At 47.1% G+C, this 15,748-nt stretch overlaps 1 protein-coding gene across 3 annotated transcripts in view; it reads right to left on the bottom strand.

The window, feature by feature from the left end:
• Window positions 1-15,748, bottom strand: part of sh3bp2 (SH3-domain binding protein 2) — a 109,966-nt gene that overhangs the window by 77,097 nt on the left and 17,121 nt on the right. The window contains exons 2-3 of one of the 3 annotated variants that reach the window (XM_067982423.1): window positions 2,582-2,778; window positions 2,409-2,455 (exon numbers count right to left, since the gene is read on the bottom strand). In XM_067982423.1, the coding sequence (XP_067838524.1) occupies window positions 2,409-2,455; window positions 2,582-2,778 (244 nt within the window). Of the gene's footprint in view, window positions 1-2,408; window positions 2,456-2,581; window positions 3,098-15,748 lie in introns of those variants that run through there. The other 2 variants (XM_067982425.1, XM_067982422.1) reach the window with 2 other exon arrangements.

Raw genomic sequence — 15,748 nt, 5'->3', positions numbered from 1 at the left:
CACCACCTTGTTATTCAGTTTAGAACACACCCCTCAGTACTGGCACTGGAGTGTCCGCCTAGATTTTGCGCTCCAGTCTTTGGAATGGAACTTAAACCCACATCCGTCTGACTCGGAGGCGAGAGTGCTGCCCACTGAGCCATGGCTGACATTTAATGCCAGCTCCTGGGACGAGGAAGAAATCTGGGGCCAATCTCTGGAAAAACACAGGGAAATTCCTCCCTGATTCCACGAGGCAGATCAAGCAATATGAGAGAGCAAAGCCTAAGGGTCACTTAAAGGCCTGATGCTCCAGCAGAAATACATGAGTCTGATTGTAACAGTTGTTCTGTGCGTTCACCCAACAGGAAATAAAGCAGCTTCATGATTCTCAGACAACTTACAGACACCACTGAACCCCTGAATAGGTATGTAGGCTAGACCCAAATCTGTAAGAGGTACACCCATACCCCTGGCTGACCCCGTACCCCTGGATGATACCCATACCCCTGGCTGACCTCGATACCCCTAGCTGGTACCCATACCCCTGGCTGATACCCATACCCCTGGATGATACCCATACCCCTGGCTGATACCCATACCCCTGGCTGATACCCATACCCCGGCTGATACCCATACCCCGACTGATACCCATACCCCTGGCTGATACCCATACCCCTGGCTGATACCCATACCCCTGGCTGATACCCATACCTCTGGCTGATACCCATACCCCTAGCTGATACTCATACCCCGACTGATACCCATACCCCTGGCTGATACCCATACCCCTGGCTGATACCCATACCCCGACTGATACCCATACCCCTGGCTGATACCCATACCCCTGGCTGATACCCATACCCCTAGCTGATACCCATACCCCTGGCTGATACCCATACCCCTGGCTGATACCCATACCCCTGGCTGATACCCATACCCCTGGCTGATACCCATACCCCTGGCTGATACCCATACCCCTGGCAGACTATTGACCTGATTAGGAGACTGGTTAGGCAGTAGAAGACAGAGAGTGGGATAATGAGTATGTACTCGAATTGGAGGGGAGTGATTAGTGGTGTCCCACAGGGATCTGTGCCTGGCCTCAACTATGCATTATATTTATTAATAACATAGATAACATACTAGAGAGACATATATCCAAGTTTGCCAATGACACAAAGGTTGGTGGCATAGTAGTGTAGATGGGAGCATAAAATTACAAAGAGACATTGATAGATTAAGTGGGCAAAACTGTGGCAGATGGATTTCAACGCAGGTAAGTGTGAGCTCATCCATTTTGGTCCAAAAAAGGATCAATCCAAGTATTTTTTAAATGGTGAAAAGTTAGGAACAGTGGAGGTTCAAAAAGATTTAGGGGTCCATGTACACAGGTCACTAAAATATAGTGGTCTGGTCCAAAAAATAATCAAAAAGGCTCTTACAATGTTAGCCCTTATAATTAGAGGGCTAGAATATAGTTATCCAAAGTCCTGGCTGACACCCATACCCCTGGCTGACACACAGACCCCTGGCTGACACACAGACCCCTGGCTGACACCCATTCTCCTGGCTGACACCCATTCTCCTGGCTGACACCCATATCCCTGGCTGACACCCATATCCCTGGCTGACACCCATATCCCTGGCTGACACCCATACCCCTGGCTGACACACAGACCCCTGGCTGACACACAGACCCCTGGCTGACACACAGACCCCTGGCTGACACACAGACCCCTGGCTGACACCCATATCCCTGGCTGACACCCATACCCCTGGCTGACACCCATACCCCTGGCTGACACCCAGACCCCTGGCTGACACCCAGACCCCTGGCTGACACCCATACCCCTGGCTGACACCCATACTCCTGGCTGGCACCCATACCCCTGGCTGATACCCATACTCCTCACTGACACCCATACCCCTGGTTGACACCCATACTCCTGGCTGACCCCGGTTCCCCTGGCTGACCCCGGCTCCCCTGGCTGACCCCGGCTCCCCTGGCTGACCCCGGCTCCCCTGGCTGACCCCGGTTCCCCTGGCTCACACCCATACTCCTGGCTGACCCCGGCTCCCCTGGCTGACCCCGGTTCCCCTGGCTGACCCCGGCTCCCCTGGCTGACCCCGGTTCCCCTGGCTGACCCCGGCTCCCCTGGCTGACCCCGGCTCCCCTGGCTCACACCCATACTCCTGGCTGACCCCGGCTCCCCTGGCTGACCCCGGTTCCCCTGGCTGACCCCGGTTCCCCTGGCTGACCCCGGTTCCCCTGGCTGACCCTGATTCCTCTGTTGGCCATTGGAGCTGCATCTCAGCAAGACTTTACTCATATGTCTACATTTCACTGTTGGCTTTCTTCCACCAGGAATGAATTGGAACAATCATAACAAAGTAACCATGGCAATGTTGAGCAACAGAGTGCATACCTGCCTGGAGAGGCCACTATTGGAGGATTAGGAAACTCATTCAATTCCTGTAAAAACAAACAGCAATTGGTTGATATTAGGACAGATCTAAAGACTGAAGACCAACGAGTAACTCTTTCAGCAATCAAATCAACACCTTAACATCCTAATGAAAGACATTACAAGTACCATACATCATGATTAGAATTATGATTATCCAACACAACGGAATAATTCCGGTTCTCACACAAGGACATCAAGATTAAGTGAAAAGACGGAATGACTGTCTTTTGTTTTTCTTTTACTTGAAGCATGTGGAGCACAAGGTAGTCTGCACATCTCTGTTGCGATGGTGATACAGAATATCCTCTCCCCGCCTGGCCAGAGGGTACTAAAGAAAGAAAGACTTGCATTAATTTAGCACCTTTAACATAGTAAAACATCCCAAGACGCTTCACAGGGGCGATTATCAAACAAAATTTAACAGCGAGCCACATAAGGAAATATTAAGCCAGGTGACCAAAAGCTTGGTCCAAGAGGTAGGTTTTAAGGAGTGTCTTAAAAGGAGGAGAGAGAGGCAAAGAGGTTTAGGGAGGTCATTCCAGAGCTTAGGGCCGAGGCAGTTGAAGGCATGGCCACCAATGGTGGAGCGATGAAAATCGGGGATGCGCAAGAGGCCAGAATTGGAGGAACTCAGGGGTCTCGGTGGGTTATAGGGCTGGAGGAAAGAAAGAACTTGCATTTATATCGCACTTTTCACAACCTCGGGATGCCCCAAAGCTCTTTACAGCCAATTAAGTACTTTTGAAGTGCGGTCACTGTTGTGATGTAGGAAACCAGGCAGCCAATTTTGCGTACAGCAAGATCCCATAAACAGCAGTGATATGTGACCAGATAATCTGTTTTTAGCGATGTTGGTTGAGGGATAAATATTGGCCGGGACACCGGGAAAACTCTCCAGCTCTTCTTCGAAATAGTGGCCGTGGGATCTTTTATGTCCACCTGCGAGAGCAGATGGGGCCTCGGTTGAAAATCTCACCCTAAAGACGGCACCTCCAACAGTGCAGAACTGCACTGGAGTGTCAACTTAAATTATGTGCTCAAGTCTCTGTGAAGGGACTTGAACCTGGACCCTTCTGACTCAGCGGCGAGTGACCGACTGAACCACAGTTGACACATCTAACTCTCCCATGGTAACACCCAGCTACACTTTGAATGTCTTTGTCTCCACCATTAGTGGAACAGCAGATTAGTTCAAACATTTATCACTCTTTGAGTAAAGAAATTGACCATTTATTTTAAATTTTGGCCTCTGGTCCTACAGATCGAACTTGCCTAGAGTTGATATTCTAGGTTTATCTTGTCTAGTGAAACCATTTAATATTTCATGCACCACAATAAGGTCCCCCCGTTACTGAATTCTCTTCCTCATCCTTACCACTGGTGCTGGTTGTGGTTCTGGTGCAATCTGTCCCATGGGGTCAGTGGAGCAAAATGCACCGTGCGGTTGGCAGGCTGGTTCAGATGAGCAGGGCTGGAGCTGGAGCAGCATCTCCCCTCCCAGCCCATCCCGACACAGACATGCCACTCGTATTTCTACAGCATTCCTCTCATAAAGAAATTACCTGAGAGGGGACGGAAAAGGAGCCACTGAGGGGAGGAAAGATTTGGGAGGGAGAGGGAGGGGGAGTTGAGGAGGGGGGATGGGGGGAGAGCTGATGGCACGGCTGCAGAGAGCTTTTTTTTGAAGGCAAAGAGGGAGGAATCCAGGCTAACTGGATTTGGGAGAGAATTCCAGAGGGCAGGAGGAGCGATTGAAAGATTAGCCTCCAATGGTGGAGAAAGAATGAAAGAAAGAACTTGCATTTATATAGCGCCTTTCACAACCTCAAGACGTCCCAAAGCGCTTTACAGCCAATGAAGTACTTTTGAAGTGTGGTCACTGATAAGCAGCAATTTGGTGTCAGATATTCAGGGGGCAGGAAGAGGCATCAGACAAGAAGACGTCACTCAGTTCCTGAAGTCAATTCATTGGCGCACAGGGAGCCAGCACAGCTTGGCATTTTTTTTTTACGTGTTCTTGTGAGCAATATTGTCAAGGCAATATTTAGTGCCCATCTCTAGTTGCCCATTAAGAGTCAACCATGAAGTGTGGGACTGGGGTCACATGTAGGGGCAGCAGGTTCCTTAACCCGTGTTCCCTTAAACACAAGTCAATCCCAAAATCCTTTCCATCGAGAAGCAGACTGGGGAACGGCAGTCGGGAAATTGGGGCTCGGGCAGGGGTGGGGGAGGAAGAGAGAGCGACTGGTTGTTGGGGGAGAGAAGGAGACTAAGCTTGGGGGCCAGCATTTCCTGCAGAGACGGGAGCAGCAGCAACGTGGTGAGTGGGTGCAGCACCTAGAGAGGAGCAGTCAGTAAAGGGGTGAGTGAAACCTAGGGACTTTACTGTGAGTGAACAGTGAAAGATTGTTTCCACTAGTGGGCAAATGGGGGATCAAAGGGACGGAGACTGAGGATTCTCACTGGAAGATACAAGGGGAAGGGAGAAGGAAAGTTTTTGAACTGAGAGCTATTATCCCATGTGATGCTTCACCACAAATGGTTATTGAGGCATTAGTTAAAAGGGAATGAGCTAAGTATTTGAAAAGGAGGAGGGTGAACAGCCAGTAGTCGAGGTCTATATCGGTACCAACGACATAGGTAAAAAAAGGGATGAGGTCCTGCAAGGTGAATTCAAGGAGTTAGGAGATAAATTAAAAAGCAGGACTTCAAAGGTTAGTGATCTCAGGATTACTACCAGTGCCACATGCTAGTGAGTATAGGAACAGGAGAATAGACCGGATGAATGCGTGGCTGCAGGGATGGTGTAGGAGGGAGGGATTTAGATTCCTGGGACATTGGGATCGGCTCTGGGGAAGGTGGGACCTGTACAAGCGTGACAGGTTACACCCGAGCAGGACCGGGACCAATGTCCTCGCGGGGGTGTTTGCTAGTGCTGTTGGGGAAGGTTTAAACTAGAATGGCAGGGGGATGGGAACCTGAGCGGGGAGTCAGAAGGGAGTAAAGTTGAGAGCAGCAAGAGAGGGGAAGACAATGGGGAAATTTACAATACAAATAGTACAAACAGTTGTTCAAGAACAAGTGAAAGGGAAAAGCGTAGAGCAGCAGAAAGTGTACTTTAGGCACGACAGATAAAGTGAAAACTAGAAGGCGTAAGGCGATTAACCCAGCATCAAAGCTGAAGGTCAGGCTTGGGTGTGTGGCCCAACTAAAAGTTCTATATTCAAATGCACAGAGTATAAGGAATAAATTAAATGAACTACAGGTTCAAATTCAAATTGGAGGGTATGACATGATAGCTATTACTGAGACATGGCTGCAGGATGGTCAGGATTGGGAAATAAATATACTGGGTTATAAGGTCTACAGGAGAGACAGGGAAAATGGAAGAGGGGGAGGAGTAGCCTTAATGATTAGAGATGAAATCACTTCAATGATAAAGGAGGATATAACGAGAGGTAAGCAGCCAACAGAGACCTTATGGGTTGAATTGAGAAATAGGAAAGGATCTAAGACTATAGTGGGAGTTGTATATAGGAGCCCTGGCAGCAGCTCTGAAGTGCTAGATTGTATAAATGCAGAGATTAGACAAGCATGTAACAAAGGCATAGTGGTCTTAATGGGATACTTTAACCTTCACATAGATTGGGAAAAGCAGACTAGCGACTGTCAGAAAGGTAGTGAATTTCTTGAGTGTATCTGGGATAGTTTTCTACAGCAGTATGTCCTAGAGGCAACAAGGGGGCAAGCCATACTAGATTTAGTAATGAGTAATGAACCAGATTTAGTTAACAGCTTAACTGTGTGTGAACATCTATCCAATAGTGATCATAACATGATCGAGTTCAATGTAGTGTTTGAAAGGGAACATAGTGAGTCAGCTGCTAAGATTCTAGACTTGGGTAAGGCCGACTTCAATGGGATGAGACAGAGACTGTCCACAGTAAACTGGGCAAATCTGTTAATGGGTAAAACGGCTGATGATCAGTGGGAAATGTTTAAAGAAACATTTAACGTTATATAGAACCGGTTTATACCCCTGAGGGGCAAGAACTCTACTTGCCAAAAAAAACAGCCATGGACAACTAAAGAGGTGAGGGACAGTATAAGACATAAGGAAAGGGCATACAAAAAGGCAAAAAATGGCACAGATCCTGGCGAATGGGAAAGATACAAAGATCAACAAAGGGTCACAAAACAGATAGTAAGAGCTACAAAAAGAGAGTATGAAAAGAAACTTGCAAGGGATATCAAAACCAATACGAAGATCTTTTACAGTTACATCTGGAAAAAGAGGGTGGTCAGGAGCAGTGTTGGCCCCTTTAAAACTGAAAGTGGGGATATTGTCATTGACAATGGGGAAATGGCGGACATGTTGAACGATTATTTTGCGTCAGTATTTACAGTAGAAAAAGAGGATAGCATGCCGGAAATCCCAAGAAAACTAATATTGAATCGGGGACAGGGACTCGATAAAATTAATATAAGTAAAGCAACAGTAATGAAGAAAATAATAGCACTAAAGAGTGACAAATCCCCAGGATCAGATGGTTTCCATCCCAGGGTTTTAAAGGAAGTAGGTGAGCACATTGCAGATGCCCTAATTATAATCTTTCAAAGTTATCTCGATTCAGGAACTGTCCCTCTAGATTGGAAAATTGCACATGTCACTCTGCTTTTTAAGAAAGGAGAGAGAGGGAAACCAGGGAATTATAGACCAGTTAGCCTAACACCTGTTGTGGGAAAAATGCTGGAGTCTATAATTAAGGATAGGGTGACTGAACACCTCGACAATTTTCAGTTAATCAGAGAGAGCCAGCATGGATTTGTGAAAGGTAGGTCGTGCCTGACAAACCTGATTGAATTTTTTGAAGAGGTGACTAAAGTAGTGGACAGGGGAATGTCAATGGATGTTATTTATATGGACTTCCAGAAGGCATTTGATAAGGTCCCACATAAGAGACTGTTAGCTAAGATAGAAGCCCATGGAATTGAGGGAAAAGTACGGACTTGGTTAGGAAGTTGGCTGAGCGAAAGGCGACAGAGAGTAGGGATAATGGGTAGGTACTCACATTGGCAGGATGTGACTAGTGGAGTCCCGCAGGGATCTGTCTTGGGGCCTCAATTATTCACAATATTTATTAACGACTTAGATGAAGGCATAGAAAGTCTCATATCTAAGTTTGCCAATGACACAAAGATTGGTGGCATTGTAAGCAGTGTAGATGAAAACATAAAATTACAAAGCTATATTGGTAGATTAGGTGAATGGGCAAAACTGTGGCAAATGGAATTCAATGTAGACAAATGTGAGGTCATCCACTTTGGATCAAAAAAGGATAGAACAGGGTACTTTCTAAATGGTAAAAAGTTAAAAACAGTGGATGTCCAAAGGGACTTAGGGGTCCAGGTACATAGATCATTGAAGTGTCATGAACAGGTGCAGAAAATAATCAAGAAGGCAAATGGAATGCTGGCCTTTATATCTAGAGGACTAGAGGACAAGGGGGCAGAGGTTATGCTGCAGCTATACAAAACCCTGGTTAGACTGCACCTGGAGTACTGTGAGCAGTTCTGGGCACCGCACCTTCGGAAGGACATATTGGCCTTGGAGGGAGTGCAGCGTAGGTTTACTAGAATGATACCCGGACTTCAAGGGTTAAGTTACGAGGAGAGATTACACAAATTGGGGTTGTATTCTCTGGAGTTTCGAAGGTTAAGGGGTGATCTGATCGAAGTTTATAAGATATTAAGGGGAACGGATAGGGTGGATAGAGAGAAACTATTTCTGCTGGTTGGGGATTCTAGGAGTAGGGGGCAGAGTCTAAAAATTAGAGCCAGACCTTTCAGGAGCGAGATTAGAAAACATTTCTACACACAAAGGGTGGTAGAAGTTTGGAACTCTCTTCCGCAAACGGCAATTGATATTAGCTCAATTGCTAAATTTAAATCTGAGATAGATAGCTTTATGACAACCAAAGGTATTAAGGGATATGGGCCAAAGGCAGGTATATGGAGTTAGAACACAGATCAGCCATGATCTTATCAAATGGCGGAGCAGGCACGAGGGGCTGAATGGCCTACTCCTGTTCCTATGTTCCTAAAAGGCTCTGAGAGGGAATTGGGTTACTGGAGAAAACACCAGCATAGGCACCGGTGAATTCTATCATTCTATGAAAACTCTCCTTTATTGAGTTCGAGACCAGGGAGTGGTTTAGAAATGTTGGTGCTGAGCTGAGTTTAGGATGATTAGACTGTCAGTGAGTTATTGTAATATTATTGGTTGATAGAGAATCTGAGCGCTACCAGTATTACTAATAGTTACAGGTGGACTTTCAGTGAGTGCCTCCCATCAAAGTTCATCCCACTTCAGTTCCCCTCTTCCCCCTCCCTCTCGTTCCCCTCTTCCCCTCCCTCGGTTTCCCCTCCTCCCCCGCCCTCGGTTTCCCCTCTTCCCCCGCCCTCGGTTTCCCCTCTTCCCTCAGTTCCCCCTCTTCCCCCTCCCTTGGTTTCCCCTCTTCCCTCGGTTTCCCCTCCTTCCCCTCCCTCGGTTTCCCCTCTTCCCTCAGTTTCCCCTCCTCCCCCGCCCTCGGTTTCCCCCTTCGTCTGCTGATTATCGGCACTACAGCTGCTGCCGCGAATCCATGGCCAAAGAGGCTCAACTACAGGGGACACAACTTTTATAAAGGTAAATGCAACAATATTTGCAAACTTCACGTGGTCAGACGTCACGTGGTCAAACCTCCAGGAATACCTCTAACTAGAGTTGATGGTTAAGGCAGAAACTATGTTATCATTCAAGATTAGATTGGACAGGTGAATAAATGGTATAAAAGTTATAAAGGGATCTGGGATCAGGGCGGGTAAATGTGATTAGGACTATTTGCTTGCATGCAGGATAAATGTTGACACGGACTGGTTGGGCCAAATGGCCTGTTTCCATGTTGTAAATTCTATGTAATACTGTCATACGAACATACGAAATAGACGGGCAGGAAAAGACCATCTGGTCCATCAAGCTTGCCCCGCTTCATGATGGCCAGAGTATCATGGCTAAACACTTCTTCCCTCCCTCCCTCCCTCCCCCCTAGGGTTGCCAGCCCTCCAGGATTGTCGTGGAGTCTCCAGGAATTAAAGACTAATCACCTGTTGCGAGCAAACTCAGGGAGAAAAATCATCGGGGCATTAAAAATAATTTGTGTTTTATTCGCTTTCTTGGAACACTTTCATTTATTTGTTGTAAAAATACTGGAAATGGGAAAAAAGGCTGTTTGTTTTGCGGGGGGGGGGGAACGGGACGATTAGAGGCAGGAGGTCCTGTGATGAAACCTCCAAGAATGTGTCCAACCAGAGTTGGCGATCCTACTCCCCCCCACCGTGGCCATGTAATTTCCCTCTCAGTAAACTCCCAATCCTCCCATACCACACTCATTGGGAACCTAAGGTAAAAATGCAGAAGCTGCCAGTTTGAGGTTGTTTCGCTCTCACTTTCAATCAATTAGCCAAAAAAAAAGTGAAGGGAAAGTTCCAATGGAACGGGCTTCACCACAGCTGCAGGAACAATGGGCTGGATTTTCCATTTAGGTAAGTCTTCCGCTGCTTCAAGGAGCTCTTGAAACATTTGCCTGACGAAGGAGAAAATCTCCGAAAGCTTGTGAATTTAAAATAAAATTGCTGGACTATAACTTGGTGTTGTAAAATTGTTTACAGCTGCTACTACCGGAGGAGATAAAGAAAGAACTTGCATTTATATCACACCTTTCACATTCTCAGCATGTCCCAAAGCACTTCACACCCAACTCATTCCTTTTTGAAAGGTAGTCGCTATTGTTTTACAGGAAAATACAGCAGTCAATTTGCGCACAGTAAGGTTCCACAAACAGCAATGAGATATATGACCGGTTAATCTGTTTTTTTGGTGATGTTGGTTGAGGGATAAACGTTGGCACAGAGCACTCTCCTGCTCTTCTTGATATGATATCCATCCAACTGAGCCTTAGTTTAACGTCTCATTTGAAAGACGCCACCTCCCACAGTGCAGTGCTCCCACAGTATTGCACTGAAGTGTCAGCCTAGATTATGCGCTCAATATAAATTAAATGGTATAATTTTAAAGGGGGTGCAGGAACAGAAAGACTTTCACATCCACAAATCTTTGAAGGTGGCAGGACAAGTTGAGAAGGCGGAGAAGGTAAAACCAGATTAGCCATCGGAGGAGCAACAGAGACGTTTTCATTCACAGTCTCCCTTCAGACGCATGCTCTTGAGAGCAGGTTGACATTTCAGGAGAGTGATCCTGTACTGCCAGCTGGGGGCAGATCTCACTGGCACCTCACCTCGGCAATCCTGGGAGTCCAGCTCATGATTTTCCATTTGCTAAATTCAAACGATCGGAAAAAATCACTGGATGCGAGCTCACCATTTTGCGAGATATGCTCCCTATGTTTGCAGCTCCCTCTGGGAGCACTGGGTTGCAAGATGTGCTCCCTATGTTTGTAGCTCCCTCTGGGAACACTGGGTTGCGAGATGTGCCCCCTACGTATGCAGCTCCCTCTGGGAGCACTGGATTGTGAGAAATGCTCCCTACGTATGCAGCTCCCTCTGGGAGCACTGGATTATAAGAAATTCTCCCTATATATGCAGCTCCCTTTGGGAGCACTGGATTAAGAAATCACCCCTTTTACCAACAGTTTCTCATCACTTCAATCAGCTCCAAGTTCAGCCCCCTCCAAATAAAGTGTGTAACTGGTGCTGTAAAAATAGAGCTGCAGACTTTGGAGAATTTGAAAGCTATTACTGTTCGTTTGCGAGACCTCTTCAGCACTATTTAAAAGAAAAGGCTACTTTTCCCATGACAGTACTTCCTTTTTTACTTTTTTAAAACTTCTTTATTCAACATTATGGCCTCAGAATAAAACTGGAAATATGTGCGTGCAGTATTACGATAATAAGTAGAAAAGCAGAAGTGAGCTGTAGGGCATCTCACTGGGACTGTGTAAGCATTAGGCGGGGAGCGGTGAGCAATGAGGTGATCATTGACACACTGATCTCACCGTGGGGGAAAACTTCCTCTCCGTACCATGCCTGGGGAATAATGGAGACAAGCAATGAAGAAAGAGATTCTTTTGTTGCTAGCGTTACTCTGAGTTTTCCTCCACAGTCTGCATTGTGCTCCGGAGGTTTAGCAACAATTTGTTGGGGGTGGGTTGGGGGGGGTGGAAATGCGGTACTGAACTTGCAAAGGAAGTTGGTTAAACGCCAAGTAACAAAGCATGTAGTGATTTGCTCCGTGAGTGAAGTAATCGAAAGAACTTGCATTTATATAGCGCCTTTCCCAACCCCACGATGTCCCAAAGCGCTTTACAGCCAATGAAATACTTTTGAAGTGCAGTCACTGTTGTAATGTAGGAAACGCGACAGCCAATTTGCGCACAGCAAGCTCCCACAAACAGCAATGAGCTAATGACCAGTTAATCTGTTTTAGTGATGTTGGTTGAGGGATAAATATTGGCCAAGTCATTGGGAAAACTCCCCTGCTCTTCTTTGAAATAGTGCCATCTGAGAGGGCAGGTGGGGCCTTGGTTTAATGTCGTATCTGAAAGACGGCACCTCTGACAGTGCAGCACTCCGTCAGTAGTGCACAGGAATGTCAGCCCGGATTACGTGCTCAAGTCTCTGGAGTGGGGCTTGAGCCCACAACTTGCTGACTCGGAAGTGAGACTGCCACCCACTGAGCCAAGGCTGAAACTTAGCAGTGGGATTTCCAACATTAGTGGTTGAGGCAGAAACACCGTCAACATTGAAGACTAGATTGGATAGGTAGAAGAAGGAAAAGGGAGGTGACGGAATAGGGGAACAGGGTGGGTAAAGGTGATTAGGACAAATTCTTCCTGGGCAGGACAGACTGGTTGGGCCGAATGGCCTGTTTCGGTGTTGTAACATCTATGTATTTCTACGAGTCACTAGCTCCAGCTCAGACCAATGCCACTGAAGACATTTGAACATGAATGTTTGTCAGAGCGGGAACAGTCTTACAAGTACATTCTAGAGAGCAGTCTATAGCCCCACTACAATAGGCATAGGTAGACTTTGGTTGTTGGAGGGTGGGGCAGAAGAGGAGAAGGGAGAGACAGGGCAATCCGGGAGGGCGGAGGGCACAGCAAGGGTACAAGGTATCAGCTGTGACCCTAGTTGGTAGCACTCTCGCCTCCGAGTCAGAGGGTTGTGGGTTCAAGTCCCATTCCAGGGGCTTGAGCACGTAATCCAGGCTGACATTCCCAGTGCAATGCTGAAGGAGGTGCCGTCTTTCGGATGAGACGTTAAACCGAGGCCCTTGTGAAAGATTTTTTTTTATTCATTCATGGGATGTAGGCGTCGCTGGCGAGGCCGGCATTTATTGCCCATCCCTAATTGCCCTTGAGAAGGTGGTGGTGAGCCGCCTTCTTGAACCGCTGCAGTCCGTGTGGTGAAGGTTCTCCCACAGTGCTGTTGGGAAGGGAGTTCCAGGATTTTGACCCAGCGACAATGAAGGAATGGCGATATATTTCCAAGTCAGGATGGTGTGTGACTTGGAGGGGAACGTGCAGGTGGTGGTGTTCTCATGGGCCTGCTGCTCTTGTCCTTCTAGGTGGTAGAGGTTGCGGGTTTGGGAGGTGCTGTCGAAGAAGCCTTGGTGAGTTGCTGCAGTGCATCCTGTGGATGGTACACATTGCGCCGGTGGTGAAGGGAGTGAATGTTTAAGGTAGTGGATGGGGTGCCAATCAAACGGGCTGCTTTGTCCTGGATGACATCGAGCTTCTTGAGTGTTGTTGGAGCTGCACTCATCCAGGCAAGTGGAGAGTATTCCATCACACTCCTGACTTGTGCCTTGTAGATGGTGGAAAGGCTTTGGGGAGTCAGGAGGTGAGTCACTCGCCGCAGAATACCCAGCCTCTGACCTGCTCTCGTAGCCACAGTATTTATGTGGCTGGTCCAGTTAAGTTTCTGGTCAATGGTGACCGCCAGGATGTTGATGGTTGGGGATTCGGCGATGGTAATGCTGTTGAATGTCAAGGGGAAGTAGTTAGCTGCTCTCTTCTTGGAGATGGTCATTGTCTGGCACGAATGTTACTTGCCACTTATCAGCCCAAGCCTAGATGTTGTCCAGGTCTTGCTGCATGCGGGCTCGGACTGCTTCATTATCTGAGGGGTTGCGAATGGAACTGAACACTGTGCAATCATCAGCGAACATTCCCACTTCTGACCTTATGATGGAGGGAGGGTCATTGATAAAGCAGCTGAAGATGGTTGGGCCTAGGACACTGCCCTGAGGAACTCTTGCAGCGATATCCTGGGGCTGAGATGATTGGCCTCCAACAACCACTGCCATCTTCCTTTGTGCTAGGTATGACTCCAGCCACTGGAGAGTTTTTCCCCGTCATTCCCATTGACTTCAATTTTACTAGGGCTCCTTGGTGCCACACTCGGTCAAATGCTGCCTTGATGTCAAGGGCAGTCACTCTCACCTCACCTCTGGAATTCAGCTCTTTTGTCCATGTTTGGACCAAGGCTGTAATGAGGTCTGGAGCCGAGTGGCCCTGGCGGAACCCAAACTGAGCATCGGTGAGCAGGTTATTGGTGAATAAGTGCTGCTTGATAGCACTGTCGACGACACCTTCCATCACTTTGCTGATGATTGAGAGTAGACTGATGGGGCAGTAATTGGCGGGATTGGATTTGTCCTGCTTTTTGTGGACAGGACATACCTGGGCAATTTTCCACATTGTCGGGTAGATGCCAGAGTTGTAACTGTACTGGAACAGCTTGGCTAGAGGCGCGGCTAGTTCTGGAGCACAAGCCTTCAGCGCTACAGCCGGGATGTTGTTGGAGCCCATAGCCTTTGTTGTATCCACAACACTATTTTGAAAAAGAGCAGAAGAGTTCTCCCACATATTTATCCTTCAACCAACATCACTAAAACAGTTGGTCAGCCACTTTGACCAGTTCACATTCTCTTTCTGCTCGTTATGTTTTCTGGTGCCATCTTTAAACATACCCGGAGAAATATGGGATACCCATGAACAGAAGGTCAGAGCCTTTTCACTGGGGCTCTGCACAGACATCACTGAAGGTTATAGTGTGACAACTTTGGGCTGTAATTAGAGTTGCCAACCCTCCAGGATTGCCCTGGAGTCTCTAGGAATTAAAGACTGATCTCCGGGACACTGCTGCGAGCAAACACGGGGAGAAAAATCATAGGGGCATTAAAAATCGTGCTGTTTAAAATTTTCTTTGAACACTTTTGTTTACTAGATATAAAAATATTAGACAGGGGGGAATAAAAGGCTGTTTGACCGACAGACAAGAATCATCCAATCAGGCAATGAAGATTCTATTCCCTTTCTAATTGGCCATGGGAAGGAGGGGCACTGCAAGTATAGGGGTGTTGGGCAACCAATGGCAGGAGTGTAAGGGGGGGGGGCGGTTGGAGGCAGCAGGTCACGTGTTGACACCTCCAGGAATATGTCCAACCAGAGTTGGCAACACTAGCTATAATATAAAGAACCTGAAAAATAACGATCGATCGATGTAAATGATTAATCAGATAATAGTGTTTTCCTAAACACAAATAGCATTTTTCAGAACCCGACCTCAGGCCCGGCATTCACTGATTCACCACGCAGGAAAGAAAGAAGAAAACAATTGTGACATCGAGACGTGACGACTCATTAAATGCAAACAAGGGCTTTTGCAGGTGCACTGAGGAAACATGAATTCACACAAAATAAGTAAATAGTATAGTGTCAGAGAAGGAGGCCATTTGGCCCATCGTGCCTGTGCTGGCTCTTTGAAAGAGCTATTCCAATTAGTCCCACTCCCCCTGTTCTTTCCCCATAGCCCTGCAAAACTTGTTCCCTTCAAGTATTTATCCAATTCCATTTTGAAAGTTATTATTGAATCTGCTTCCACCGCCCTTTCAGGCTGTGAATTCCAGATCACAACAGTTCGCTGCATAAAAAAAAATGTTTCCTCATGTTGCCTCTGGTTCTTTTGCCAATCACCTTAAATCTGTGACCTCTGGTTCTTGACCCTTCTGCCATGGGAAGCAGTTTTTCCTTATTTACTCTATCGAAACCGTTCCTGATTTTGAACACCTCTCTCAAATCTCCCCTTAACCTACTCTGCTGTAAAGAGAACAGCCCCAGCTTCTCCAATCTCTCCATAAAACTGAAGTCCCTCATCCCTGGCACCATTCTAGTAAATCTCTTCTGCACCCTCCCTAAGGCCTTGACATCCTTCCTAAAGTGTGGTGCCCAGAA

Source organism: Heptranchias perlo, chromosome 4, assembly GCF_035084215.1.
Source record: "Heptranchias perlo isolate sHepPer1 chromosome 4, sHepPer1.hap1, whole genome shotgun sequence".
In the NCBI taxonomy this organism is placed as follows: domain Eukaryota; kingdom Metazoa; phylum Chordata; class Chondrichthyes; order Hexanchiformes; family Hexanchidae; genus Heptranchias; species Heptranchias perlo.
Note: the sequence above shows the minus strand (reverse complement) of the source record. Positions and strands in the feature narration are given on the sequence as shown.